This window comes from Antedon bifida, chromosome 2 (genome assembly GCF_963402885.1).
Source record: "Antedon bifida chromosome 2, ecAntBifi1.1, whole genome shotgun sequence".
Lineage (NCBI taxonomy): Eukaryota > Metazoa > Echinodermata > Crinoidea > Comatulida > Antedonidae > Antedon > Antedon bifida.
This window is the reverse complement of record NC_136227.1, coordinates 29,593,717-29,620,971: the sequence shown is the minus strand read 5'-3', so window position 1 is coordinate 29,620,971 and position 27,255 is coordinate 29,593,717. Positions and strand designations below refer to the sequence as shown.

General features: G+C 33.2%; 4 protein-coding genes across 6 annotated transcripts in view; 3 read left to right on the top strand and 1 right to left on the bottom strand.

Annotated features, from left to right (window-relative positions):
* LOC144834498 (P2X purinoceptor 4-like) overlaps positions 1–2,004 on the top strand; it is a 45,776-nt gene extending 43,772 nt beyond the window's left edge. For all 3 annotated transcript variants that reach the window (XM_078689322.1, XM_078689324.1, XM_078689321.1), the window contains one exon: positions 809–2,004. In XM_078689322.1, coding sequence (XP_078545448.1) covers positions 809–868 — 60 coding nt within the window. In that variant the 3' untranslated portion in view covers positions 869–2,004. The remainder of the gene's footprint in view (positions 1–808) is intronic.
* Positions 1–27,255, top strand: part of LOC144834499 (WD repeat and SOCS box-containing protein 1-like) — a 215,216-nt gene that overhangs the window by 175,929 nt on the left and 12,032 nt on the right. The window lies entirely within an intron of this gene.
* The window catches only part of LOC144835601 (uncharacterized), a 122,449-nt gene that overhangs the window by 94,887 nt on the left and 307 nt on the right, over positions 1–27,255 (top strand). The window lies entirely within an intron of this gene.
* Positions 24,665–27,255, bottom strand: part of LOC144834475 (HEAT repeat-containing protein 6-like) — a 40,996-nt gene continuing 38,405 nt past the window's right edge. The window contains exons 21-22 of the mRNA XM_078689279.1: positions 25,508–25,658; positions 24,665–25,014 (exon numbers count right to left, since the gene is read on the bottom strand). Of these exons, the coding sequence (XP_078545405.1) occupies positions 24,857–25,014; positions 25,508–25,658 (309 nt within the window). The 3' untranslated portion in view covers positions 24,665–24,856. The remainder of the gene's footprint in view (positions 25,015–25,507; positions 25,659–27,255) is intronic.

The window sequence follows — 27,255 nt, the reverse complement described above, 5'->3', positions numbered from 1 at the left end:
GCTGGCATGCGCGTTCAAAAACTGACCGATCGTTGGATGCGCACGTCCAAATTGCGTTGGCCCATGGTGATACCGATGATTTATGCGGTGTGCTTATTTTTGCAAAATAAATCCAGTGCGCACGCAAAAAGAAAACATTTTTACAGTATATAAGCAAAACAACCACATGATAATCCAAAATTTAACACGAGTAATGCACTTAACACTCTCATGACCGCACAATGTAAAATTTTCGTGAAAATGGTCTGTTTTCAAATAAATATTATGAAAGGTAAAATGAAGCTTGATAGGTTTTAGCTTTGTGCATTGATAGGAACTTTTTGCTAATCATACGCACGCTTGGTTTGTTTTTGTTTCGGGAGTAAGGCTTCTTGGCTTCTCGTTGTCGTCACGCTTTGCTGTGGTGTGTTCTATTATCATGTTTGTTGTTCATTTTTCAACATCTTGCATATGTATGTGTCATCAAATTTGATCAAGCTGGTATTTGATGTGCTTGACGTTTAACATTTCTTTTTCATTTTGAAATATCGATTTAATTGCACCAAATTATTGGATTCAAGAATGATAATTTTCAGCGATGGTATATTACATAATAATGTGCTTACATCATTTAGTTTCTGTTTTATTGCATTGAAAATATTTCACTCTATTTGTTTGCATGTGTTTGATTGTATGAATGCATAGGCCTAATCTCTATAATAGTGATTTTGAATTTAATATAGTTTGCTTGTGTTGTACTGTAGAAAATAAAGAAAAAATCACATATTTTGTATGTCATTTTATGACGTGTTTTCCGTTTATTTTATAGATCCAAAAGATGTCGGCAAACCACAAAGGATTAGAATCGAACGATATATTACTTACCTAGTATTTAGTCTGTGGGATTGTGGGATTGTGGCAAAGGCCGAAAGTAGATATTATAGTTTGGGGACAACGGCACTTTACCAGTAAACGTAATACAGTACAACACGCCGCCGAATCAATACAAACACAAGAACAGGATTTAACTTAACATGATGATGGCGTGCTTTCGAGGTCTCGTTTCGAGCTTATAAATCGAGATACATCCACCCCTGCATGCACAGACGGCAACAAGTGATCAGAGCAGAGCCAGCAAGCAATACAGTTTTGTTGATGTTGTAATAAAAAAATGTTTAAACAAATTGTAAATTATATTGTAAAAAAATATATATATATAACAAGCGAATTATTCCAACTGCGCATGACTGTCTAAGGTCATAAAGCGCAAATTATAAATGACGTACATTTGTGGCGTTCATTATGTGCTATAATTTTACTTCCAGTATTTGCATTGACCTTTGACCTACAAATGCGCAGATGATTGATGCAATGGCTTATTGTAGCTGGATATCAATGAGCCAATTTATTTGCAATCATTTTGTTTGTATTCCATGTGGTACCGGTAGACGCAGGCGGCGGCTCTTTGCTCGGCCATTCCAAGGTTTACAAGAGATTGCTCTAAACCAAAATAATAACTAAGATTACTGTATGGCATAGTTTCTAATCAGAGAGACGACTGCAAAACGTGACTGATGGAGGTTTCAATCACTGACGTAGATGTATATTAAGCGGTTTCTATACATATACGTTCCGAATACCGAATAAGACAAAATGTCTCGCCTCAAGATACTATCGTATAAGTTCATCCATTATACTGATTACTTTTATTTTAATATACATTTATATACTTTTAGCTCTACTCCTTTCATATTAATCTAAGTCAAGTTATCTATTATTGCGTGATATGTATCTGGGGGCAATATTAACCGTTCAATAACAACGTGTGGTCTATGTAGTTTGACGATGGAGTCACTAATCTTGGTAGATAGATGGTTTATCCACAATTGTTGTCGGAGGCATTACGGAAATGTTGTTCAGACATGGGTAGTAGCGTAGCTAACGATTATATCGTTACGCGACACTTATAGTTAGTCACGACGCTGACAGGACCTAGGTTTTGCTACGACTGAGACCTCTTTTACACGGAAGTTGATATCAACAGGAACAGGACCCATCCCATAGTCTGCTTTCTCAGATTGATTCAGCTAGACCTGCCGTTACTCCTAATCTGTGGATGACTTGGATTTAATGGCATGGATTAGCGTACGACTGTCTTTAAGTAAGATACCGTTTCTACTCACGTCTGAACAGTTCTCAAGACAAAGTGGATGCGTGCTTTCGTAGGCCTACAATCTTCGTAGAAAGACTACGCTAGCGAGCAATGTCTAAATCCAACCACATTTCCCATTCATACGTTCTTGCCATTAGCAATTAATATATACATAATCATACATTATATAACCAAGTAATTAAATAAATAACTTGAGAATACTAATAGGACTATTAAGGAAAATAATCAGTATTTCAAAAGAAACCTATTGTAGTCATAATTAGATAATTAATTTTCTTATTGCCAAATAAACCGCGACACTGTCGATACATTTAGTATCAAATGTACAATATTATATGCACCACAATTATTAACAATTTTGCTGGTCAAAATTAGTATGTGACGGGCGTTTTTATATGACGTCATTAGCCTATAATAAATAATTTCCTTTTATGTTTTTTAGTAGAAAACAACTTTTAAATTTCATAATTCTTCCTTAAAATGCACTTGGAATTGTAAGCACAATGATGGTTCTCCAATTGCTATGCTGCAATGCACAATTAAAAACGTTATAATTTATTTTTTATCTATTTTTGCCAAATTGTAATTTGCATCAACATTCGAATACAATGTAAGTATTTCTTAACATCATATAAATATCATGTCCTGTGACCCGGATGAACAAAACACATAGTCTTTCATTTATGTCATTTTATTTAGGGACCATAAACGCTGGTCCCATAAATTGCCATTAAGATTTTTCATCATGAATTGGTAAATGTGTTATGTTAAGGCACTTTGGACCCTCTACATTTCCTATATTTCTTGCTAGAAGGCCCGAAACGTTTTAAACGATGCTACTGTAGAGTACCGTACTATGAGAGACAAATACATTTAATGTAGAAAGTCTACTTTAAATACAGGTTCAGATATCAAATTAGGTTTACAAACGTTATTCCTCGGTCAAGTATTCGTAAATATTTGCAAAATACGAATCGTACGGTTCGAGATGGTTTTTAGTGTCATTTTTTCAAATTAACGTGGCCGGATATTGGCATACTCTCATAAATTACAATGACTTAAATTATTACAATACAGTAAAGAAGTAGTTTAACAAATCTTGAATATATAAACATTTCGTACGTAAACTAACGAATTGTATCATAAATACATAAAGTACAGTAGTTTTGATTTTGAATCAATAACACCTGAAATAATTGTGTTTTTATTGCGTTTTAAATAGCTTTAATAACAACAAGTGTTCCATTCGTTAATTAACTTGTCTTTACGATTTACACTCGCGGTGGAGGAGGAATCTTCACATTGCTAAACATCTAACGTAAATTTTAGATATGAAACGTTTATATTTTACGTTTCTCGTTAGCCAAATGAAATTGATTATTATTGATGGCGTAATGCTGTGGTCATTGACAGGTCATACATTTTATTAGTACTGTATCCTGATCATTATACGGTGCTATATTAAACTAGGCAAACAAGGTATTTACAATAGTAGAATCCCTATTAAGTAACAAACTGTCCTTTAAACAGGGGTTAACTGTAGTGTTAAAATATATAGTGTTCCCTATTTGCTTCATTATAGGCCACCTTAATAAGGGTGTCTCATGAATAGTGTCCCAAAGGGTTCCAAAATATTAAGCCTAATTCTTTCGAGTATATTGCGTGTACAGTGTCCTGAATGTATATTTTACGTAGCGCTGCAAAAACCTAAAATAATGATTATTGTAATGTGTGACGTGCCATTTAATATGAGGTCTATGTCAACAAATATTTTACTGCTGTACATGTAGACAATAAACCGATTCTATTTTTGTATATTACTAAGAATTACTACCCATTATTTTAAAGGTTTGAACTTGTAAGGGCGTTCTACTTTTTGTGCAATAGCCAATTATTAAGATATCCGTCCCAATTCTATGTCAACCTTTTTGTTAAAAACAATAACAAATATTTCAACTACCCATGCATTGTTCATATAGTGTTATTGGTTTTAAATTAACTACGGTTTCTCTATATCCTTATCATGATTAATAATCTTTCCTTCCCTGTGTGAACGACTTTATTATTGGTGCCGCTACTCGTGCTCGTCACGACAGAGAAAATGTATTATAAATATTTTGCTAAAAATCATTTTTGAATTGGAAATTCATCTGTAAAAATTTCTATTTTTATGTTTTTAATCTATTATTTACAAATAATTAATTTTAAAATGTTTGTTTCCAAAAACAGACATTTTACTATCTGTGTTGTTTTCTGTATAGAAAGAGATGTTATGATGAGCATGGCCTATATAAAATAATTTAAAGACATAAATAAATAATAATATCATCATAAAAACAGAGAAATATACGTTTAGTTTTAAAAACAAAATATGTTATATAAGATGTTGAAACTATAGTAATATTCAATAACAGTATATTTTATCTATCCTGTCAATTTAACTTCCTAGACAGTTTTAAAATTAAAACAACGAAATTACGAATGAACTTATACATTGTACAAAATATAAAATAGGTACACATTATCTATAAAAATGGCTGGGTGAAATCTCTTTCATTGCACCTGATTGTCTGTATTGTCTCCACATATTAGTATCGCATCAGTATCAGGCAAATTCTGTAATACAGTGCAATATATTATATTATTATTATTATTTTGTTATATATTTTTAGGCTTACGGAATATGATACAGGCGTTACAAGTGACATATGTGACGCTGTATTACAGAATTTGCCTATGATACTGAAAATTATAGATACAGTACAGGGAATCGACAAATTGACAAAGAGGCTTGTTTTTGGTTTTGAAAATTTATTTTTAATAATATTATAAAAATACATATTTAATATCTGTATGTTATCATTAGTGATCGAACGCATATTTTTATTTCTCTATATTAATTGTCATATTTAGGAATAAGACAATTATTTTACCGTGTAAAAACAGCGGTAAGTGTAAAGTTTAAATTTCAGTTAAGACGGATTAGTATTTTTTTTTACAATTTAAAATATCTGTAATCACTTACAGTATTATGGTCTTGCTATTGAATCTAGATCGTAATTTACGGTAAAAAATAAACATTTGTTTACGTACGGTACGATGTTGTGTAGAGTGTATAATTCTAGATCAGTATGAGATGACAAATTACCGGTATACTGAATTAATTAACAATAAAAACCAGCATTGGTATCAAAACAAATAAACATAGAGTTACCACATTCTTAAAACAAATGCGAATATAATATGTATACGTACTAAATAGGCTTAGATTTTCCCAAATACTTAATAATTTGGTTAAAAAAATGAAATTTGTGTAGTCTGTCTTCAGTACCGTAAATCTTAGAATAGAAAAAAAAATCAACAGTATTAATTAATGTATGTAATCATAACTATCTTTAAAAGATACCACAGCAATAAACATTGACTTTAATATAATTTAAAAATATAAGTTTAGATTTATTAAAAAAAATAAAAGGTCAAAACGACAGTTGAATTTGCAATTGATTTTTGGACATGAATAGAATCTTGACTTATTATTATGAGAGCAAGTGGACGAATACATTAGTAAAGCATTGATTATATTTAATAGTTACATTAGTAAAGCCATCCAATCATATAAAATGACGTCATTAATTTGGTATCAATTGGTTTAGGTCGCAAAGCTCATATCCAGGGTTTGAAGAGACCAGAAGAAAAATTGATGATTTAAACATTTAATGTTTAACTAGCCTAGCTTATGACGATGTCTGCCCTCTTACTGAACAAATTACCATCTTAAAGTTTGCTGAAAAAAATTCTGGTTACGGGCTTGGTCGCATTATTCAGGATAGAGTGCCTATGTACATTTCCAATTCAAAGGATTCAAATATAAAGAAACATAAGATGTGGTTTTAAAGGTCTTAAAATTATGAAATAATGCTTTTTTTAAAGTAGCATGTCTAATTAATGATTTAAAAAAAACCATGTGACCTTTACTGCTAAACAACAATATGAACTAAAATAATTCAAACTTAAAATGTTTTTTTCAAAACTATCTTTTTGAATTGGAAAGAACCCATTATATCATTGAAAAATAAAAAATCTACTAACAATCCAATATCAAAGGAACATTCGGTAATACACCATCTCATGTGTATCACATGTGGTGCCTGTATCATGAAAGGTTAGGTTAAGGATTAGATTTTGGTCTATAATACTACAGTAGGCAATGACATATGACAAACATGTGATGCTGTATTACGGACTTTTCTTTTTGAGAAATCTATATACAGTACCGATAATCGGATGTGTAAGATAAAGTTTAAAAACTTTAAAAAGGAGTAGAGATAAAAAGGAAATATAACGGGTTTAGTTTACAGATTGGTTTCAATGCATCGCAATAGAATTGTTTGTAAAGAAATTGTAAATAATGTAACCATGTTTACACTACGTTAATTTAAAATTTAGATACTAAAATCCTCAAAGAATGTAATAATTATTTGCATGCACGTTTAAATTAATTTATCTGTAGAACGAAAAGTGCAATATTATTTGTTTCATTACAATTGAATAGCTTTAAGTTTTATGACTGTAAGTTCAAATTAAACACAATATAGAAACGCACGAACCAATTACTAGCAATAGTGTTTTAATAGACTATAGGCATTTTTCTATGCTCCATAATAACAATACGGAAGAGCAGAATGAAACTCGATATGCGAGTGAATTATAATATGTACATAAACTTTACAAATGAATCTGTTCTCACCGCGTGTCAATCATGGTAATTTGACAAATCAGAACGTCATTTTAAATAAGAAAAAATAAGACATCACGTCTTAGTCGCATTGTTTTTTCTCCAACGTGTTAAGGCAGAAACACATAGAGGGCGCTATATTTCCTTCTGTATCAAAGCCATATATATGTGTTCTGTATTATGAATATGAATGAGGGTCTCATTTTTAGAGATGCGCGCATATATCACTGTTCTGATTGGTCAAATTATTGGTTTTGTTGAATTGGGTGAGGAAGAGTAAAACGTAGGCCTACTGTGTCATTGTGCGAAGAAGGGTGCCGTAGATTATAAAACGTCAATTTACAGACGCCCCTTCTTTTAGCAATACGTGATGTTTCTAACTCAAGTACAAAAATAAAGTATGTTTCCTTAAAATTGGTTTATCGACTCTTTATGTATATTGTACTGTATATGTATTGTACATATGTGTATTTACATTCAGTTTGTAATTCAACTTCCTAATCTGTAAAGACTGGTTTCCATAAAATCGCTACGCTCTGTCGGCGACAGCCAGCAGTCGGCGACACGGTGTAGCGATTTTATGGAAACCAGGCTTAACTGAAACAGATTAGGCCTACTGCAGTTAGGTATGCCGCTTAATTCGATTGGTGCTAAAACAATACAACTTTTTCCTTCGTTTTATCCTGTACACCGTTTATTAGAATCAGGGAAGAATGAAATTACTCCGCTCTGATGGGAAATAATGGAAGAATCGATCAAAATTAAACGGCGCCGTACCGTTCCGTAAAACGATCAAGTGGAATGTGTGTAGTTTGACTTAAACAAATCGGTGAGACCGCTAGGAAGTCATGTTGCCGACATGAGTATGACTGTAAAGGCATGACGTGATAGCATGCGTCTTTTGCGAAAGGTAATGTAATATTCAAGAGATGACATACACTTAATTAAATAGGAGTTAATATTGAAAAAGGCAGAGTTATGCCACAAGCTTTTGAGGGAATGAGCAGATTTACATTTTAACGTAAGAATTGAATATTAAAATGTATACGCTAACTCAATCTGCATACGTTCTATTGTCAGAAACCATAATACTAAGTGATAATAATAATAGATGCATATTAAACAATAACTTATAATAATAACAAATAAATGTGTATGCTATAAAGATAGCGACCATAAGCAATACACAGGCACAGAAGAAATGTTTTCATTACAGTGATTAGACTTAAGCTTAATTCTCACTAAGACGCAACACAAGTAAAATAAAAGTAGGCCTAATATGACCAATCAAAGCGATGGATTATCCCAACCTTCATTGTTCAACTCGATTGGACGACAGTTATTAAAAAAAAAAAAGTCAAAATATAGAATCTTTGAAATTAATTTACTATGAGCTGAATGAAATACCTCTCAGTACTGCTTTATTGAATGTAAATATGTAAACGAAATCAATTCAGGGATAACGTGTACAGCACTTCAATTTATAATTGTCACATAATATACGTGTTTTCATTTCACTCTTCCCTGGTACATGTATATACGGTAATAAAGTTATTGGTCTTAAACGAGTTGTTCGACGAAAAGCGCACAGCGACGCCACGTCGTTATAACAATCGGCGATGACTAAAAGCTTTATTCGTTTTTGTTCTAATTTTGTTGGAAATCTGTTTAAAACCCAATCGTATTTAAAATAGAAATATAGTATGTTTAACGACAGAACCTTTACCGTCTAATCAATCAATGAAGTTCGGAGAAAGAAGAATGTTAAGGGGAGTTATTGTTTAAAATGTGCAGCAAAAAAAACACGAAAATGTTCACCTGTGGGAATGCGCTTTGCCTATTTATATGATCAAAAGCATTTACATAAGAATTGACCATTTTCCAAGTGTGCATATTATAACCGAGGCTGTTCCGAATCATATCCGAGTTACATCCGACATAAGTGCTCATGTGATCGGTTAACTCTCGGTCTCCTGTCGTTAACTCCGATATTGCAGCAGACGTTGCATCCAATATACAAATACATCGTTAAATAGTACGTACTATTGCGCTTTTGACCCACAATCAAATGATACGAATTTATTTAGCTGTTATTTAAAATTCTATAAACACGCTTTTTGACCGCAAAACAAGTCAAAATGAAAATAGCGTGCAAATAGAGCTAATCACCTAAACAATTTACAAGTGTAAATTATAAATGTTACACATTAATGTTGACGTGACACAAATCAAATGTTCATTATGAATCCGTCAAACGCAAGATACCAATAAATACACGTTCTTCAAAACGTCACAGAAGATAACTGATAACGTCATTACAAGTGCTGCCGCCAGACGGTCGGAGTGATTGGGGATCCAATGTTTAGACCATAGAGATATATAACCAACCAAATGATATTTATTACGCATGCCTAATGATACTCGTAACCATAATTCATACAACCTCTCGTTTTCAAACCAGAAATTGACATTTTTAGAAAGTTTCACAGTTATTCATAGAGTTCGATAAATATCACTCAAAACATTACAAGCCAATGTAAAAGAGACCGGCTAGTTGACGACATCTAATATAGGAAAAACCAAGCAAGAGGTGTCCGCATTTAAATAGAGATAGAAACCAGCATTATCAAACACAAAATAGGCAGACAACCAACAGTACGGCTTGTCCCCGCTGGTATCATGATACAGACACCACATGTGATACACATGAGATGCTGTATTACCAATATTCTTATGCTACTGGGAAAATATATAGTAGGCTATGTGGATATAGCACTGAGAATGTATGAATTAAAAACAGTATCGATTGAGTAAAACTGACAAATATTATAAACTGCTATAAAAAATGATTGACATAATGTGTGAAATTTTTATTTTTTATCAATACGAAGATTAGTTAAAACGACCAACATTTAGTACAGTCTAGGGAATGATCTTCTCGCTAACAAGAATTGTATATTTTTAGCATAATATAACAGCAACACATGTGTTATTTTTTATTAATACTCGAGAGGTTGTAATGCCAAGAAAGGAGTTATTTTATTAGAAGTAATAACTGGAAATATCTATACTTACATCACCTTTAAGCTCTGTCTACACTATCAAACTAGTTTGTGTCCAAATATGATAGTGATGTGCCCAAATATGGTAGTGATATGACATCATTATGTCCATATACGGGCACATCATATTTTTGTCACATAAAGTTTGATAGTGTAGACATAGATTTAGAAGGTTTTGGTCAGTCGTATATGTTGTGAACTAGAAAAAGGGTCACAAAAGTGTAGCAGAGTCTCGGTACAATTTTTATAACATCTGACTATAACTATTTATCCTACTACAGCTAACACGGTAGTAGTATCTCCAAAAACTCTCAAATCCATCCTAAAAGTACATTATATAAAAACCGGACAAGATGAGGATAAGATAGGCCTAATAGTTGTCAACAAATACAATGTGTTCATTCGACTGGTTTGGTTATAAAATCCACATACGAGAAAGGCAAAGCTAAATATAATAGTCGACAACATGGAACTAAACACTTCATTTTATGTCAACATGAAATAGTCATTACAGCTAAAAATGTTTCACATTTATATTCATACTGCGTTCATAAAATATATTAATTTTGAACTTTGCGAAATGTTTTGACTTAGGGTTGATTATGGTAATTCATCCACAATAAATGTCAAACGGCATCATGCACGCCATGTTGACAAAGTGTACCGCGTTTCGTCATCTAAAACACAAGGAACACAGACATTACGCAAGCGTTTACAAACATTAGTCAAAGTCATTGTATCTATAATTGTAAGATGAAGAGGAGATACCATGTGCATTTAAGTGGAAAAGATATACGTACATATTTCCAACATGCGTCGGAGGTTATTAAGTTTGGTTAGATGTAGCGCAAGGACGTAAGCGTAGCGCAAGGACGTAAGCGCAACGCAACAACGTCCTTGCATTAGGGTGTTGATTTGAGATGATATAGAGGATCGACCATGGCCAGAATTGTAAACAATTTGGAACAGCCCAGGGGAGGTTGGGGTGTCGGATAAGGGAGTATCTCTACATTAAATACTTCAAAAAGGTAAATAAGTGATCAGCGAAATGAATGTCAGTGCGCAATAGCAAAGTCAAACGATTTTTAACTTCATGGCTAGATAAGACATTGGTCACTATCCGATGTAATGGATGAACACTTTATTTCAAAATGAAGTAGAGAGAGTTCAACTATGGTAATTCCTATGCTTATAATCAGTGGTACAAACGCATTTTGGCATCTTCTGATGCGTATTTCCACGTATATGATTTTGAATATATTGGACAACATGGCGTGACAAAATAACTTACATTGCAAGACCTAGGCATGTAGTGTACGGTACAAATTTGTTTTGCCAACCTAGATATCTAGATCCTCGATGGGCCTACATACACTACAGAAAAAGCCTATTATGTTACCCTCAGACTAGCTTTTTCCGCAACACCTCGTGAATAAAAGTTCTATTGAGGCATTTTCAACTTATTTGATTTTGTCTTAAACTGCCCAAGTATACCCTTTGATTTATGTTTCAACGCGTGTACATGCGTTTCTGGATTTCTACCTAATACATATACTGTACGACTACGGTAGTACAACAACTTAGCTGACACTATTATACGCATTAGTAATATCAAAATAAATGTAAAGTTAATTTAAGACGAAAAACAAATGGAAAAGTGTTGAGTGTAATGCATCCCTTTTAGTGATTCATAACAAATTCAACACGTGTCATTATACCTTATTTTCCGTTCTAATTGCTAAGAATTTCTGCAGGACACAGTGTAAACCAGGCCGACTGTTACCTTTCCTCGTGAACAAGTAATAACTGTCTCGTCTATTTGACTTGTTGGCAATTATCGTCTCCTAAGAATTTTAAACCACGCTACCGTTAGTTACGTGCATGTTAACTTAAAGAGGCTGAATGAGACGTGACGTCATCATTAATCACAAACCTAAATTAACCTGAACACTGGAAGGTGTACATGTGGAAATCGCCACCGTCCGAATGTTTTAAATACAATGCGCAGACTAATTTACATAAAGATGCACTTGATTTGCATGCACTAACCATCTGCATAGATTTACGGCATCCAAGCACGGCGTGAATACAGTATTGTGTATTGCCATTATTACTAGACATTTTAAAAGCGAATATTAGGTTGAATTAGCTAAAATATTTCTAAATAAAATCTATAACAGCCATAACTCTAATAGTAGAAGCGGATTTTGTTAACTCTCTGGTATACAAAATGTACGTACATGTAAAATAACACTAGCGGCCCTCTTTGAAATTCTACTCACAAAAATGATCTATACTATAAGCGAGTACATGATTGATATTTCTTTATATTTCTAAATTAAACTGAGATACATACTTCTCCTCGCTCCCGGGCTTAAAAACAAACCGCAACTGTTCAACAGCCTCAACACTGAAGCGGCGAATTGTATCGCTACAAATGTAGCAACAGAATCAGGACAACGAATGCATACAAATTAATACTAATTTATATCGTGTTACTTGATAGACCGATTAGTAATGATGAGTGATTCGGATTTGATTTTCTACTACGTGAGAGATACTTTGTAACATCATATAACACTTTATTTTAAGCAGTAGTTTTATCCATTTCACAGTCAAATACACAGAAATGTATAGTTTACCAGGTTTGGTTACCGGCACGCTAGTTTCGATCATTCTTAATCGTTCACCGTTCGTTTCAATTTATTACTGCATTTCTAAATATATTTTACACTAAAGCTTGGTTCCCACTAGGACGTAACGCAAGGACGTAAACGCAACGCAAGCAAGTTGACCAATGACAACCGAAAGTTTGAATAAGCAATCGCTTGTGATTGGTCAAATCACTTACGTTGCGTTACGTCCTTGCGTTGCGTCTCTAGTGGGAAACAAGCATAAAAGATAATACAAGAAGCTTGGAAACAACGCAAGGACGTAACGCAACGCAAAGTGATTTGACCAATCACAAGGGACTGATTATTCGAACAGTCGCGTGTGATTGGTCAATTCGCTTTCGTTGCGTCTACGTTATTGCGTTGCGTCCTAGTGGGAACCCAGCTTTAAGCTTAGTTCCTACATGGAGGTTTACATCCATGGTTCCCACTAGGACGTAACGCAACGACGTAGGCAATTTAACCAATCACAAGATGGATTATCTGAATCTTCGCTTGTGATTGGTCAACTCGCTTGCAATGCGCTTACATCCTTGTTTTCTAATGCTTGGTTCCCACTAGAGACGCAACACAAGGACGTAACGCAACGCAAGTGAATTGACCAATCGCAAGCGATGGATTATTCGAACTGTCGCTTGTCATTGGTTAACACGCTTGCGTTTACGTCCTTCCTTGCGTTACGTTCTAGTGAGAACCAAGCTTAAAGGGAACTAAGCTTAAATAATTTTACCAATCACGACGTGATGGGTCATCTGACATTGTGATTCGTTGCGTTTACGTTGTTGGAATCGAGCTTCGATTATTTATGTCATTGATCGCCTGAGCCCAGAATATACTCATTCAATAGCTGTAGTCATAACGTACAAGTACTAATGTGCACACACAATACACAATTAACATTACCTAGGTCCTCGCAAATGGAAATATCCATTTATTTTGGCCATTACGGAAGGTTGTATTCATACAGTATTAAGTATTTGCAATCACATTTCTACGGTGACGATGTAACGAATTATTTTACAACAGTATAAAATAATCCCTTCTGTCTACACCTGTTTTATTGTTTATACATTCTCAGAATTACGGTGTACTATTTTTCTTGTTATTCTGTGTCAAGTCGCCTCCTTTCCATTTATTGTAACTCGTGATGTTTTATTATTTCTTGTAATAGCAGATTTGGTATATTTTGTAACAGACTTGTTAATAATAAACTTAGAAACTATTCCATGTTTAGGTAGTCAATGTATATCGAGATCCGTTTCTTTTAATACCAGGTTTGAAATTTGTTCATCATGTATCAATTATTTGGGTGTTTAGGTAGACTATCTTACTGCTTGGGTACTTTTAAATGTCACCGTTATGTTTCTAAGGTGGTCCAGCTTTAGAAACATTTAAATTCCGACGTCGATAACCTCATTTATGAAAGGTGTGTCTATAAATGCGTCGTTTATAAAACTATCGTTTGAAGAACTCACTTCGACAGGTATGGTTTGTCCATCAATTTAAATCCATGTATTTCAAAAAGTGCAGAATTGATCAAAAGACATTTTCTCCATAATAATGGCAGTTTAATGATCGTCGACCAATCGTTGACTGAAACTATACCGTACATTAAAAACACAATTCAACCTAATAACAAAGTTCTAACTCTTTGTGAATCAAAAAACCGTACCAAGTATCAACGTATTCAAAGCTTGTTAGATAAAGAAAATATGACACTTAAAGATGTATTGTCCCCTGAAAAAATAATTCTTAAAATGTTTTTGTTAAATATGCCATTTTAATGTACCACAATAGTTATCCACTTTGACCAAAAATTGGATCGAAAAAAAAAAATGTATTTACCTGAAAAAAAGGTCAAATTGGCTGCCAGCCAATGGGTTATTTTTTGTCATTTTTTTTTCTACAGCATTGATTAACTTTATTAAAACTACAAAATTACATATTTAAAGTCTGATTTAATTAATCTTCATTTTTCATTTTTTTTGGGGGGACAATACATCTTTAAGGCCAATTTACACAGACGAGTGCTAACATAAGCAGTAAAAAACGCGGAGCGGACGGAACCCGTTTATGTGGAACAACTACGCGGTTTTCCGCTTACCGTTAACCGATCGTCTGTGTAAATTGGCGGTACGGTAGGCGGTATTGAAGGAGGTACGATAGAATGAAAAAATAAAATAAAATTCAATTCAGCTTTTAAAGAAGTTTTCTCCAACTTTCGAAGTTTGAAAACATAACGGTAAATACTGAAACTGAATACAAATTGCTTGTAATATTTTAACGTCGTGACAAATATGTTCACCAACCGTTTGTACGCCGACACAGACTTAATAGATTTGTGGTGAAATTTTGTTTTATGTTTGTTATATAAAAGTTATACTTTGTAATAAGCTATAACTATAAGACAAGTCCTCCTGTAAGATACTAAACTTTAATAATAAAAAAATAATCATGAGAAGATAACGCCTGAAATGTATAATAAAACCCCAGGAAATATCAAGCCATTACAATCATAATAGCAGGATTACGTTGAGAAATGATAATGTGATTGTTATATTCTCATTTCGATACAATAGAAAAAATGCTTTCAGTAGAGAATTGCCAATGGAAATCCGGATGTGCTGCAGGATTACTTCAAAGTTAAAGTATCATGAATATCGGTTTATAATCCGAAACCGACACCATGGCTGCTAGTTGGAAGATTTGTTACTGTATAGGCTAAAGCCCACACTATCAAACTGTATGTGATGTGCCCATACATGGACATGATGATGTCATATCACTACTATATTTGGGCATATCACTACCATATTTGGGCACTCACACTTTTGTTGTCAAACTAGTTTGATTGTGTAGTAGTGTTTGTTATGTGTCACATGTGATGCCTGTGTCAGGCTTTAATCTATTGGAAGATTTGTAACGTACAGATTTCTCAAGAGATATAATTATTCAAAGAATATGATCATATTTGTCATGACGTCGTATGCATCGCATTGCGGATATGCAGGAATTGGCGAGTAAGGCTTCAATCGATTCATCGAATCAAATTTAATCGATTTATCGGAGCCATGCGCTAGGAAGAAGACATTATTATCTACCTCCGTGATTATACACAGCTTTCTATCTCATAAAAAAAAAGATACAATCAAAAGTATATTGCCCTGGGGTAACTACTGCATTACGGTTAATGAAAGGTTGTACGTATACAGCGAATACGCTTAACGAACTAACCGAAGGCGACCAGCACTTCTACATCCCATTCTGGGGTAAAATAAAGCCATGTAATGCGGTAAGTAAAGCGGTCGTATGTGACTAAATTGCCTGTGGCTGTAAGTAATAGTAGTAGTAGACATCAACGCATGCAAGTTTATATTCAATTAAGGTGAAATACCAAGAACTTCATCCGTCGGTTACTATTGTCTTAATTACATTACAAATAAAGTTTGCGCGAGGAAGAGTGGTATACCCGTAATTTCAAGAAAACAGTTGCCCGCTTGTTATTTAACTTCTCTATAGGCCTATCGGGCGTCTATACAAAATTGATTGAATGATAGAAAATGTAATAAGATAATCGGGACTAGTAACACATAATGGTGACCCTCCACTAGTATGCTGTCATCCCAACATAAGTTGTGACACCCCTCTGTGTTGTCATTCCAACATTATGTAGTGACCCTTTACTCATGTTGTCATCCATATTCTGCGATCCAAACATAGGCCTACAGTATGTGGTGACCCCCCCCCCCCCACCCCCACTACTGTATGTTGTCATCCCAACATATGTAGTGACCCTTTACTAACGTTGTCATCCATATTCTGCGATCCAAACATAGGCCTACAGTATGTGGTGACCCCCCCCCCCCCCCACCCCCACTACTGTATGTTGTCATCCCAACATATGTGGTGACCCTTTACTAACGTTGTCATCCATATTCTGCGATCCAAACATAGGCCTACAGTATGTGGTGACCCCCCCCCCCCACCCCCACTACTGTATGTTGTCATCCCAACATATGTGGTGACCCTTTACTAACGTTGTCATCCATATTCTGCGATCCAAACATAGGCCTACAGTATATGGTCACCCCCACTACTGTATGTTGTCATCCCAACTATTATGTAGTGACTCTTTACTCATGTTGTCATCCATATTCTGCGATCCAAACATAGGCCTACAGTATATGGTCACCCCCACTACTGTATGTTGTCATCCCAACATATGTGGTGACCCTTTACTAACGTTGTCATCCATTATTCTACGATCCAAACATAGGCCTATATGTGGTGATCCTCTACTATGTTGCAATACAATAAGCCTCCATGGTCAAAACTACATTGCGACCTCAAAATATTGTTATCGTCGTCTTTGTTACGTCATGTTATCTTATTATTATGAAACTTCAATTCTTATAAAAATCTAATGTAGGTTAATAAAACACTAAATGAATTTTGTGCATGAATGTGCCTGTGTTTAAGTGGCTAAAACAGAAAACACTCTCATAAATACTTTAAGCAAACCTATGTATAGTGCATCTATTAAAATACTAATTATATCGACATGCGAGTTCGGGAAACCGCCTACATCTCCGTTTATTGAAGCCAAAAGGCATAAAAAAACTACATTAATAGTTGGTGTTTACTCTGAATTGCCAATAGGTGCAGCATACGGCACCATTATCGATACTTACACCAATTATTGTCAATAGTTTCATAGTGTAGTCAAACCAATACAGAAATAGACGATCTAATTACCGACGTCATCGTGGCTACATCGATATATTTTTTTATTACCGGTATATGAATGTGAATGAAAATTAATTATTGATAGGTAACATAGATTACATCAGCTAATATGACATTGTGTATGCGTATGCACGCTTATAAAGTTGGACGCTTAAAAGATAATATAAACACAGACGAGTGGTAACAGTAAGCGGAAAACCGCGTACGCTTGTTCAACGTGGATAAGTATCTAACCTGAGCGAAAGCCGCCCTTTCTCTCCGCGTTTTGTGTTTAAAATGGTAATAAGGAATAACATAGATTCTATATTTGTATTACTGTTACCGCTCGTCTGTGTAAATCTGACACGGAATTTAACCCAACTCAACGTAAGCGCAACTAGTTTCTTTCAGTTGAGCTGAGATGAGATCCGTAAGAAAATCTGTCCTCTGTGTAGGAATTTCCGATCAATGGTGTATTAACCATAGTATCATATCTAACCTCATACCGTAATTCTTCTAATAGTAACCCCCTTTCTAATAGTAACCCACCTTATAAGTCAATCTATAATAATAACCCACTACCCTAATAGTAACCCACGGGTGTTACTAGAGTCACAAAAACTATTGACAAAATGATTGCTCGGAAGGAGTGGGGGAAGATTGAGTGTTTTTGAGTTTATAAAATAAAGTTAGAGTTCAACCAAATTTGTTTATTCGTACTGTTTTATTATTTTGCTATGAGTTGCTGACCGGAAAAGATGGGGGTGGGTTACTATTTCCATGTGCCTAATTTAAGATTAGTAATAGTAGCCCACTACTCTAATAGTAACCCACCCTAAAAAAAAAATTAAAAGAATAATAACCAACCCAGGGTTACAAAATTTACGATACGTAAATAATACTGTAAATATATAATTAATTTTGAATCAGACCAAGGGAGGTAACTACTCTTTCTGTATAGTATATCCATATTTGTATATCTATAATATATCAAATGTTGGATTGCAAAAAAAGTAACCTGTCATTAATACCATCATATTGTAATTATACCTATTATTCATGATTAATATGATTAATAATAGGGCGTCATCGGTGTTATGATTATCAAACATCACCATCATAATCTTTCCCTCATTCGTCAGATTCAGTCACCGCAGGGCGTCACTGAACTTTATGCACGTTAAAGCAGTCGTGAAAGCGTCACCGCCATTATATATATTTTATTTTGTTGAATGTCGCCTCATTCCATCATTAAGCTATTTGCTTCAGAGCTTCTCAAGTCGTCTGCAATTCATCGACCATTTAAAAGTTTTCTCGCTTCAGTTGACGTCATTAGAAAAACCGCATATATCAGGCTTTCTGGTCTGTTTGATTGGCTGCGATGCAGCGTAACCATGTTTACGCGTACTCTTACCGTGACGCGTCGCTAAATTAACCAATGCGAGGACCGCACTCGTAGTACTTTGTCTTTAGTGTTGACATAAAATGTATAATAAAACTGACAGTACAAAGTGAATCAACTCGGTGTGAGAGAATAGACCATAATGCCGAACACACATTTTCAAAGGTTATAACAAAGAAAATAATAATGCATTTATAACAAATAGAAAACGAAACAAAATACAAAAGAAGGAATTATTATTCTATTTTTATATAATAATAAGTTTTTCGACCACCGTCTTCGATACAAATAGGTTGAATTTGTTCAAACAATATTAGCGTTAACAAGTTTCATCTCCTTCAGAATAAGTACAGTACTAATTTGTAGTTTATAACCCGGTTCTGATTTTCATTCTTACTTAAACCCTTTATCAAAATGAATGGCCTCTCCTACATATACAGGGTTGAGTGATTACTGAATTTGAACTTAACGGCAGTTAAAAACCGGAATTTCTAATATCCCGAGTACTAATTAGTAAAGATGAATACAAGAAGCGTGGCCGGGTTCTAAACGCTAATTTAACCAAATTTTTCGTATATTTCAGTTATTCGCCATTTTCCTTCTTCATTATTTAAATTAAATGAATTGTCAATGAAACGCATACCTATAGAAACATTGATTTGTGCAGAAAACTAAGACGAGCTTTTCAAATTGAAATATATGAAGAATGATGAGCTTCTGCGAATATTGAGTCATTATTAGATGAAAAAAATAATCAGTTGTGACAGGTACCCGATTAATTATGAAAAAAAAAGACATTCTGTAGACGAATCGGTCGAGCAACAAGCTAGCCAATGATTCCACAATATCGGTCATGGATTCTTGTCACGTTTAACATATCGTTTGATCAATATGGAATGCCAGAGGGGACTGAAACCGCAACGGTGTTGGGAAATTGATTTTTAAGAAAAAAATATAATACTTTCCTATTGGAGAAACGGTTTCTGATTTGCATTTTAGTATTTCTTATGATCTTAATGATATTTTAAAATGTGTGTTTCGGTTAACTTAAGTATAACTAAATTTAGAAGCATACACAAATTATGGCACGATTATGATCACAAAGAAACAAGTTATTACTGGGCACAAAACAAATCACCATTAGTTGAAACGGTCACGCAAAAGACAAATATTAATTAAGTTAATTTGCGGTCTATCGGAGTTTGATGTTCTGCGTTCAAACGCAAAACAAACAATATACCTTAAAAATTAAAATATCCGATGTACCCCGATGGGCAGTTAACAAAACGGACGTATAAGAGAATTAAGCCTGGTTTCCATTAAATCGCTACACTGTCGACACGACAATCGCTACCTCGTCACCGACGCAATCGGGAAGCTCCCCAATTCATCGCAGTCAAATAAGGTTCAACCAGGTTAACTTTTCCGATTTGTCGGGGACGAAGCGGATGTAACTCGGATACGATTAAGCGTGCGTGTGAACATAAACTGCATACATTATTTTCATAAATCAAGAAATCTTGGCGTGTTTATGGCTAACTTTGAAAGTTGTAATCAGACGATTGACAAATCGGTAGGCTCGTACGTCGACACTCGCGTCGCACACGCGTTTCAACAACCCACGTCTTAGAAACTCGATCTGGTTACCTTTGACCTAAATGCCTTCCTCTTAGCGTCAGATGCTTTAATACATTATTAATCTAATTCTGTCTGTCAGAATCAAATTTCACAATGTATTTCTCCTACTTAACTTCTTAAATAGATTTAAAGATCAACTGAATGCAATTTATGTTCGAAACTCGTGACAAGAGAAACGGGCTTAGCATTATACAATGAAAATCTATTCATTATGTTTTAAAAAAAATCAGTAAAAGTCACGGACAAGAAGTCACAGAAAATGAAACTTTGGAGTTATTCGTTTCGTTTTAGGATTAAGAATGTATTCATCTTCATTTTTCATGTTTGGACAGAAAACATAAACTTGAATAGTGGAGTCGAGTGGTTGAGAGGTGAAGACAGGGAAGGCCGCAGTCCACTAACTAGTCATAACATCGGCACAGAAGGCTCTCCTCGACCCCAGTTATGGTGGTATAGAACAAGTCTTACCGAGTAAGGACTGGTGGCCCAGTATACATATCTGCCATGGGTTTGTGTGTACTTTAAAACAACCTATGGGGGGCTATTCCGGTGTACTGGTCCATCTCAGCCTGTGCGCTAGGGAAAATAATGCAGACATTTCAAATCATTAAGGGAAAATTACATTAGTACAATTTATGATTGTTTAATATTATTTTGAACTCTCACAATTTAGGCTGGCAAACATTATAAAAACCTTTACCAGTCTATATATACACTACTGTAGTTCAAATATACGAAGTTGTCAATTGAATTATTCACGACGATCAAAAAACCCGTAATTCACACTTTGTTAATATTTTCTATTCGCGATTTTAAAGATATACGATACAGTAATAGTTTTGTACTTGACACATAACATATTGTATTTTGTTTATATAAACGCCTCACTTTAAGTGACGAAATAAAAAATACTGAGAAAAATACACGGAATTATGCGGAATTCCGTTAACGTGATGAGGGAATCATTCTGCTGAAAAAAGTATCAAAATATTGCAGAGAAGTATTCTGTCAATGCTGTATTTCCACATGTTGTCCTTACAACATTAGACAAACTAAAGTTCTGTCTAAACTATCAAACTTTATGTGACAAAAATATAATGTGCCTATATATGGACATGATGATGTCATACCAATACCATATTTGGCATATCACTACCATATTTGGGCACATCACACTTTTTTTGTCAAACTAGTTTGATAGTGTAGACAGAGCTTAAGGTTCATCTTTTGACGACTTCAGCGTAGGAAGTTTCATAGAAAGTATAGTTATATGTTCGAGACGCCTCAAAATCATGGAACGCGTTTTTGCAACGTATTTATTTTCGTCAGCGTACACTAGGAACAATCAAGAATTAATTATTCTCGCAACCACGGTGATCAGTTTGAATTGAATTAAACACGGATTACAAAAGGCTTAACATGCTCATCAATGTCAATTAAAGCAAACAGTAAATCAATCATATATTTGACCACAGATAACTTAGATAAGATCGAAAACTAAAGGAGTTGGCATGCTTTTACGGTATTTACCGTACACCGCACGCATTATCTTGAATAAAATAATTACCAATCAATCAATCAATCAATCAATTAATCGATAACTCAACTGATTAATTTATGTGCAAAATGTTTAAAACTGATTTCATCAATCAATCAATCAATAAAAAACCAATCAATCGATAAGTCAACTGATAAAATAACTTAAAAAAAAGAAAAACTTATGTCCGGTTTCTCCATTCATTAAAAGGCAAAACACACCACTAAGTATATCGATCAATCAATACATCAATCAATCGATAATTTAACTGATAAAATAACTTCAAAAAAATAAAAACTCCTGTCTGGTTTCTTTATTCATTAATAAGCAAAATACATAACTAAGTTAATCAATCAATCAATTAATTAACACAATGGTATAATGCATAATACAAACCATTATCTATTATTACTCATTTAAAACCCTTTATGTTTATGCCGTCTATATCCTTTCGAGCCGCTACTTCGCAAATGACTTGCATTCACTACGTTGGTAGATTTCATCTATTAATTATTTTTTCATATTAATACTCAAGTAATTTCATTAAATTTACTTCATTATTCTAAAATTCTACTGTATCATAATGGATATCATCATAGCGATATTTCTTCATGAAATGCTTCCAGATTGAACATTTTTTACTTCAATTAAGCATCGTAAACAATTTAAGTACATGGTTTTTTTTACGCTTTAATATGACTATAATAACCGATTAAACGTACATTTCATTTCATCAATTTTACATAATGAACCGAATGATTAGACGTATGAGAGAATGTGAATATGTGGTTCATTTTAAAATGTTCAATAAATTTCAATAAGATGTCTAAACCAACTGTTCTCATGTATGCTACTTCCACAAATATTCAAAAATTAGTGTATTACTGACTTTCTCACTAAAAAAGAAATAAGAACCAGCCACTAAAAGTATTATCAGAAATTAATTATATATACTAAGCCCTCAAGTCTTAAACAAAATGTATATATGTAATATGTACTGTATGTATATTTTTGGTTGAGTTTCATGATTGTATGACAGTGGAGACCTTGATTAGCACTAGCTATTTTGTCTCTTTTTTATTATTTTGTTGGTGAAGAAAATAAATGAAATAAAAATACATATAATATTTGAAATTAGGTGTTTTATCAGTTATTTATAGATAAATTATTTCTTTATTTCTATTTACTTTCTTATTTCTGTCAAATGAGCAAAGCTTGTTATTGTATTAAAAACTAGTTGATTGTGTCCACACATATTTGGAAAATATAACAAAATTGAACTGTAACACTTTAACATAACTTTTGTTCTTTATTACAACCAAATTAGAATTATAAAGCAGCCAATGCCATTTTAATAAATAAATCACTTAAAATAATAATATTTTTCATAAAGATTCCTACTTTATCTTCATCGTAGATGCAGATAGTTAAATTCATTTTGGTACAATTAAAGTGTCTCTATTTCTTAAAGATGTATTGTCCCCCAAAAACATGAAAAATGAAGGTTAATTAAATCAGACTTTGAATAGGTTATTTTGTAGTTTTAATCAAGTTAATCACTTCCGTAGAAAAAAAAATTAAAAAAAATTATGTTTTCCCTTATAAAATTACTAAATAAATGGCTAAATTCAACCAAAAATCCATTGGCTGGCAGCCAATTTGACTATTTTTTGCTTTAAATTATAGTTTTTCAGGTAAATAATTTTTTTTTCGATCTAATTTTTGGTCAAAGTGGATAATTATTATGTGAAATTAAAATGGCACATTCAATAAAAAAATGTAAAATAATTATTTTCTTCAGGGGGACAATACATCTTTAAAGCATTCACTCTGCTTGGAATGTAAATGTAAAAACCCATTTTATGATATTTTCGACCAATGAAACAATGCACATTAACATCACCAGAAAGAAACAAGAAAATAAACCCATTGACATTACAGGCTAAACCCAAAGCTGTACCTCTTCTTTTTTTTTTTATAGTACTATAAAGCTCTGTCTACACTATCAAACTAGTTTGACAAAAAAAAGTGTTATGTGCCCAAATATGGTAGTGATATGACATAATCATGTCCATATATTGGCACATCACATATTTTTGTCACATAAAGTTTGATAGTGTAGACAGAGCTTTAGTTTTTTATAAAACTAATTTTCATATTCATAGCTTTTGAATCATTTTACATTTTTTTGGATTCAAAATATTGGAAAGCATATATTGAAAATCATGCAAAAGACCTGGTTTTCGACACACATTTTTGGCGCCAAATCCATCGCTAACAAATTGGAGATTTCTCTGATTTCACAAAGAATGACTGATGAATGTGCACATGGATTGGAATAAACACAAGAGTTGACATGTTGGTAATTAATGATTAACCAATCAGTTTGCTGCATTTGTGTGCTAAGGACAAGTAACATTGCAATTACGACAACACATTGTTTTGAGTTACCAAGCGAAGTGCATTAAATTTGTTTTTGCTGTGTTTTGCCACGCCGGTTATTAAAGTTTGTAGTAGTACAGCGTAGGTGTAGTATTTCATGTAATCCAATTTTAAAACTAGTAATTCATGGTATTAAACATTTTAAAAGAAAACTTTTACAAAAATCTGCAAGTAAAGAAATGTTTTTAAATCAGCATATCAAATGATGTATAATTCATTAAATGTACTTAATTGAGATTAAGTAAAAATACAGCAATATTATCGTTTTATGTTGCGTCCATTAATAACTACTACAACTACAACTGATTATTTTACAATATTGCATTAAAACTGGTTATTATCATGTACTAGGAATTGTAAAAGACTTACCAACATATTCTATTACTTTGTAATGGTGCCAATAATCGGACAGTGAACTTGACGACAGCGAACATTAGTCAGGACATCATCCAGTGTTTGTATGATGAATAATGATTTATAATTTACTTTAGCTAAGTGCTGTTACATATAGGATACTCAGACGGCTCCTCTTCTATCGATAGCTGTTTGCGAAGATATTGGATGGAAAGTTGGTGGGTTTCTTCATTGACGTCCGAACATTTGGTTAGAAGTTGATCAAGATGTTTTTGGGCACACTGTAGGAACACTCCTATAGGAGTAATGGTAGTAATAATGATATGCAGTAACACATGAACATGGCTTGTGGTTCTAATATGTGCAATAATATCATTTTAGTATTATTATTCCAGTCAAGTCATGCACCCACCATTGGTGTAAAACAAGCATAATTCTTGTAAAAGAGCTATGAACATTTGGGACAGATATGTAATATCTTAGTATCTATATGGCAACAATAATTTTTCCTTAATAAATAATATTATGTAACAGTCTATTTAAATGTCAAAGGTATATATGAATTTAACCTACCATTTTACTTGTATACAATTTCATTTGATACTTCTAAAATTTCAGTAATTTTACTATTAAATTCATAGGAGACCTTGGTTTATTTAAAGAAAAATTGGGTTTATATGAAAAAGGGGAGCGGGTGTCAAATATTGTGTGGGGTGGAGGACTGTACCACAAATGTAAACGTTTCATTTTAATGTAAATATAAAATATAAAATCATCAACAATTTTACCTTTACTATCATCTACTGATGTTAAAATGACCTTTTTGTATTTGCTCATATATATTTCTAATGTGACCTCATTGGCCTTCCATACTTGTTCCAAACCTTGTATATCTTCAAACTTCAACAGACTACAGAGATGACACAGGGTTTGACAAAGCTGTAAATATATGAAATACATACAAAATGTTATACAAAATTAAAACCAACTGGTTCAACAGTAAAGGTGAGTAGACAAACTAGAACTAGCTTAAACTAGAACTATAGCTTAAACTAGAACTAGCTTAAACTCAAGTTGGCTGCTTAAACTTAAGTCAGTTGCTTAAACTTGAGTCTGTTTGCTGAATCTCAAGTTGGCTGCTTAAATTTGAGCCTGTTGCTTAAACTTAAGTTTTTGCTCAAACTTGAGTCAGCTGCTTAAACTTAAGTTGGCTGCTTAAACTTGAGTCTGTTTCTTAAACTTAAGTTGGCTGCTTAAACTTGAGTCTGTTTCTTAAACTCAAATTGGCTGCTGAAACTCAAGTTTTTGCTTAAACCTGCGTCTGTTGCTTAAACTCAAGTTAGCTGCTTATGAGTCAGCTACTTAAACTTAAGTTTGCTGGCCATTTGAACACTTGGCTTTCACATTTTTTTGTTCTGTATGTATGTTTTTTTCCTTGGGATCTTGCATGAAACAAAAGTAATCCCACATTCTAATTTAGACTCTTCAGATAGATACCATGCCCAAGAAACTGTGTTTGATGCTAATACGGTAGTTTTAAAATGATAAAGGTTTTAAATTACAGGGTGAGCAGTTTGCTGAATGAGCGACGTGCAAACTCATCTATCAATATCAGATCTACATGAATATTCCACACTGCAAAGGTAATTTTCATTGAAGTTTGACGGGTGACATAACGAGTGAAGACATACAATATGAATCGAACAAGAGGTATTAAAACGATGTTGAAGGTACCTTGAGAATGATAAATATACATCAGAGGGGAATGGTAGATGAAGTATCATTGGTAATGACAGTTAACAAAGAGGATTTTGATAGCTATGCATGATTAATGTTAATCATAATGTTCAAATGACAGAAAAAAATAATGATATATTTTGTACTACTATGTGACAAAAACACTTATTTCTGATAAAACATGATTTTAAACATTAAAATGTTGAAATGACAGAAAAAAATAATGATATAGTTTGTATTACTATGTGACAAAAACACTTATTTCTGATAAAACATGTTAATAATAATGTTCAAATGACAGAAAAAATAATATATGTTGTATTACTATGTGACAAAACACTTATTTCTGATAAGTTGAAACTTTAAAGAATACAGCAATGTTATGATGTAAAGTTTTTATTTTAATATTGATGTATTTTTTAATTACAATTTTATTTAACATTTGTAACTTTTTAAATAGTCTTAATAGCTTTTTAATCAAAATGTATTGGCTGCTTTAATGTGTTGTATACATTTTGGATACTGTATATATCCTTAACTACTAATAATAAAGTGCCACTGGACGAAAATCATTTGATTCAGTTGATAGCAATGCGTATTCAAATAAGATGCGTTGTTCAGTCAATAACTCATATGGCACTCAACATTCTGAGAACATCAAAACATTATTGTTTGAAGTCTAGACTTTTGATATTAAGTCTGTGTTTTGCACTAAGGTGATTTACCATTTATTTACCATAAATATTTTATACAGTATGTATCTGTTATTTTAGAGTTTCTAAGAAACATGGTATTTGAT